Below are 4265 nucleotides of genomic sequence, written 5' to 3'. Positions count from 1 at the left end.
ATCTGCAATTCCTCTTCGCTCTTACATCAGCATTAGATTCTCATTATCCTTGTTCTGAATTTCTAATTATTGTTTTTAAATATAGTTGATCCAAGAGACTTGATTATTGTAAAAATCTGCCCCATTAGGACAAGTGAAACCCATAAGGAATAATTATTGGTGAATCCATAAAAGACTGCGGAATAGAGAATGCATTGAAATAACCAATCAGCGCTATTCGGAATAATGCAGAATAACGCTGATTAGTTGTTTCTATAACGCATTCTCTATCCCGCAAACCTTTTCCGCACCGTGTGATTTCATCCTGAAGTCAACGATGTATAATATTTAGTTGCAAGAAACTCGCACTTTCAGCAATTTCGTGCAATCCTGCTACCACTGAACGAGTTTTTGGTGCGCACTAAGTGGCCTAGTTTTCGAGAGTTTAATCTGGATCAGAATGTAAGAACTAACCAATTACAGTCGAGTATTTCCCTGTTACAGTCGAACGACAAAGAATGCTCAGTTGTAATTGATTGGTTCTTACATTCTGATCCGGATTAAACCCTCGGTGGAAACTAGGCCAGTATTTTCTTATATAATCTGTGCTCAGTGTGGTCCAGTGAAAAACGCTATCAGTGAATGAATTATGTGATGCCATGTGATTACTGAATAAATAATAATTCAAATATTTCATCTAATTTCTAAAATAAAGCATATAATGCCGAAAGTTCGCACACAAGTTACTTCTCGTGTCCACACGGAAGTGGCGAGACAAGGTATATATTCATAAAAATATTGATACTTATTACGTTTAGCTTTCTTACCTCCAATATTGAAAATTATATTTATAAAATTCGACGCGTTTTTACACAAAATGAACGAATCTAGTAAAAGAAAGTATCATTCTGTCCCGTGAATCGAGATATTAATTGTTAAACTTGATAGATATTCATGTTAGAAAATTGTTATTAATTTTTTTTTTATTATTAATTATTTAGAATAGCTCCCCCCCCTTCTCCACATCACCTAAAATATTTTCTATAAAAATTTTTTACAATAGAGAATTTATTTTTACAATAAATAATTTGTGTTTTCAAAGCAGAGAATGGTAATTCTCCAAAGAGAATTCTTCCTCATCTCCGATTTTGATAAAATTAATCTCATTTGACGTGTATTTTTGCGTAAAATGAAAGAATCTAGCAGAAAAAGTTCGAAACTGTCTTGCGAAGCGAGATATTGAGCATTAAAGTTGACAATTATTGAGATTAGGAAATCTGTCATATGGGGTGTATAAACAATAGTTTATCGAGGCCCCGAACAAAAACAAAATATGTCCTACCCGCTTGGGATTTAACTGCCTAGAAGTTGCAACCTAAATAGTGTCCGCTTGAAATATTTCTAACCCATGAAGACAAGATGAGATGTAAGAACAGTCTTTTTAAAGCGATCTTTTTATTGTCTAGATTGCAACTTATGTTGCAACTAATGTTCTTATGTCCCTCTATCTATACCATTGATAGATTTCCTAATCTGAATAGTCATCCGAGAAACACTTAAAAAAAATTAACAGTTAATATTATTTGAATAAATTTCCATGTTTTCTAAGAGATGTCACGAGTACTACATGTATAGAATTTCAGTGGCAACTGTTATATTTAAGAGTATTATATAGTATGCACAAGATTTCATATACATATTTAGTATATGACATTTGATGAACGTAAACATTTTGTCATTGCATTGAAAATATCGATTTTTGTGCCAACAAAACAGCATTTACAGAAAGTTTTTACTGCATTGTTTATTGTTTATTAGAAAAGTGCAACTAAAAGTATTGTTTACTTGTGAAGATGTATAGGAAATATGCTCCATCCAAGAGTAGTTTTCAATACTTTAGAAGTGATGATTTCGATAAAAGATAAAGAACGTGAAAATGCAACAAAAAATTGAAAAATGGAGAAACTGGAAACATTACTTGAGCAAGATCCATGTCAAATGTTGAAAGAATTATTAGAGGTATTAAATTTTGATTAATCATTGTTAGCAAATGTTTAAAAGCAAAATTTTGCAAAAAAAAATGTCAGAAACTTATTCAAACACCTAATACCTGGATCCACGGAGTAGAGCGACACTTTTTTTCCACATTCATTTATTTAGTACAAAAACGCGTCGAATGAGCCTAATTTTATTCAACATTGAAGGTAAGGAGTCTAAATTAAATAATTATCAAAATTGTATGTATCTATATAAATTAATACTAGAGGTCTATTTTTTTTAGCTAAAATTCTTGCATGATTCATTTTTCTTTTTTCTTCACATTGAACAGAAAGAAATTCAGCTAAAAAGAACTAAAAACTAATATTTATATTATGTAATATTATATTTATATTAATAAATAATAAATAATATATGATAAATTATTGTAAAAAACATATTTGTTTCTTGTAGGAATTTTATTTAATAAGGATAAAGGTCAGCATATATTGAAAAATCCTTTAATTATTCAAAGTATGCTTGAAAAAGCTGCACTTAGGCCGACTGATGTTGTATTGGAGATAGGTCCTGGTACAGGCAATATGACTATAAAAATGCTCGAGAAAGCAAAAAAAGTAATAGCGTGCGAAATTGATTCAAGAATGATAGCAGAATTACAAAAACGTGTTCAAGGAAGTATATACCAATCAAAATTACAAATAGTGTATGGAGATGTATTGAAATCAGATTTACCATTTTTTGATTTGTGCGTTGCTAACATCCCTTATCAGATATCATCACCATTAGTATTTAAGTTACTTTCACACAGACCATTTTTCAGGTAATTACATATTTATAAAAAATAGTTATAAAAAATATTTTGATGTAGATCTTTTAGCCTAGAAAAACCAAAGAAAAAAAAAAGAAAAAGAAAAAAAATTGCTGCAAGCTGAATTTTTGCATAGAGATCTGTAATAGTGGTGTTTTTAAAAATAAAAATTCGCCTTGTATGAGGGCATGTCTGGCCATGATGCCATTTTGAGAAAATGTCGCATAAAATCAGTTTTTTTTTGCAAATATCTCAGAAACTATTTGTTGTGTAGAAATTAATGTTCGAAATTAAAGCTGATAAAATTCGCTACAATTTCATTTTTTAAGGATCTCGTACGACCAATAATTCCCTGAGAGATAGATTTTTTTAAAGGATATCTTATTTTCGAATATTACATACAGTAACCGAAAAAAATCGCTTTTTATGGTCCTCGATTTGGAACTGAACTATGTCCCAAATTTATCTTTATTGAGACATTAATTACAGAAAAATTTGAAATTGAGGTGACAGTTATTATCAGAACTAAGAGGAGTAGAATCAAAGTCCATTCTCGAATTATCATAGATAAGAGATCTGGTTTTTTAAGAAGGTATGAACCAGTCGATATATCAATTGCCATATCACTAACTGATTAATTTAAATAATATAATTTCATTGGTAAAACAGTTAAAAATTACTACGAACCAATCGATGTGAGTGATGTGTGCAATTGAACTGTATGCAAGTGCACCACTTCCAATGGCAAGATTAACATCATACTTATTTTGGTGATTTTATAAATCGATTTATTTTGAATGTAAAAAAAAATGGATTTTCACATAAATGTAATACGTGCCTCTCCAGCTATGATAACAATTGTCATCTCAATCTGAAACTTCTTTGTAATTCGTATCTCATTATAGGGTATCATTTGGCAGTTCAGTCCAAAAATTGAAGGTGAAGAAACTACCTTTTTTTCGATCACTCTTTTTTCTGTTTTCGCAAATATCTCAAATTTGGCTGCATCTGCTTACAAAACGCGTACGACAAAATCGAAAGAGTATTTAATTATTTACTAATTTTTTTATTGAATATCGTACGATCGGATTGCTAGTTCCAGAGATATTATTTTTTTTTAGGCACTTTGATTTGCGATTATGAAACTGAGAACATTTTCTCATACATGAATCGGAAATATCTTATATACAGCTACTCCTACGCAAAAAATAGCTCTTATCAAAAAGATTAAATTTCATACATTTTGGTTTTTTAATGATTTGTATACGGTTAATAATAATTACTAAGATACAGCTGAAAAACGTTCATTACATGTGTTTCCGAGTACGTTTTTGTAAATAATTTACTTCTGACTCTGAAGTGAAAAATGTATAGAAACTAGAATGTGGAAACTTCTAAAATTATCTTTAAAATGAGATTTTTTGAACCTCGTCCGATGAATAATTTTCGTATAAACAAACATATATAATAACGATAAAAA

The 4265-nt window shown here is 30.0% G+C and overlaps 1 protein-coding gene across 1 annotated transcript in view; it reads left to right on the top strand.

The window, feature by feature from the left end:
- Positions 1–602: 602 nt before the first annotated feature.
- LOC108686465 (probable dimethyladenosine transferase) overlaps positions 603–4265 on the top strand; it is a 9822-nt gene continuing 6159 nt past the window's right edge. Inside the window, exons 1-2 of the mRNA XM_018191796.1 lie at positions 603–758; positions 2431–2797. Of these exons, the coding sequence (XP_018047285.1) occupies positions 701–758; positions 2431–2797 (425 nt within the window). The 5' untranslated portion in view covers positions 603–700. The remainder of the gene's footprint in view (positions 759–2430; positions 2798–4265) is intronic.

Source organism: Atta colombica, unplaced genomic scaffold (assembly GCF_001594045.1).
Source record: "Atta colombica isolate Treedump-2 unplaced genomic scaffold, Acol1.0 scaffold182, whole genome shotgun sequence".
NCBI lineage: Eukaryota > Metazoa > Arthropoda > Insecta > Hymenoptera > Formicidae > Atta > Atta colombica.
Note: the sequence above shows the minus strand (reverse complement) of the source record. Positions and strands in the feature narration are given on the sequence as shown.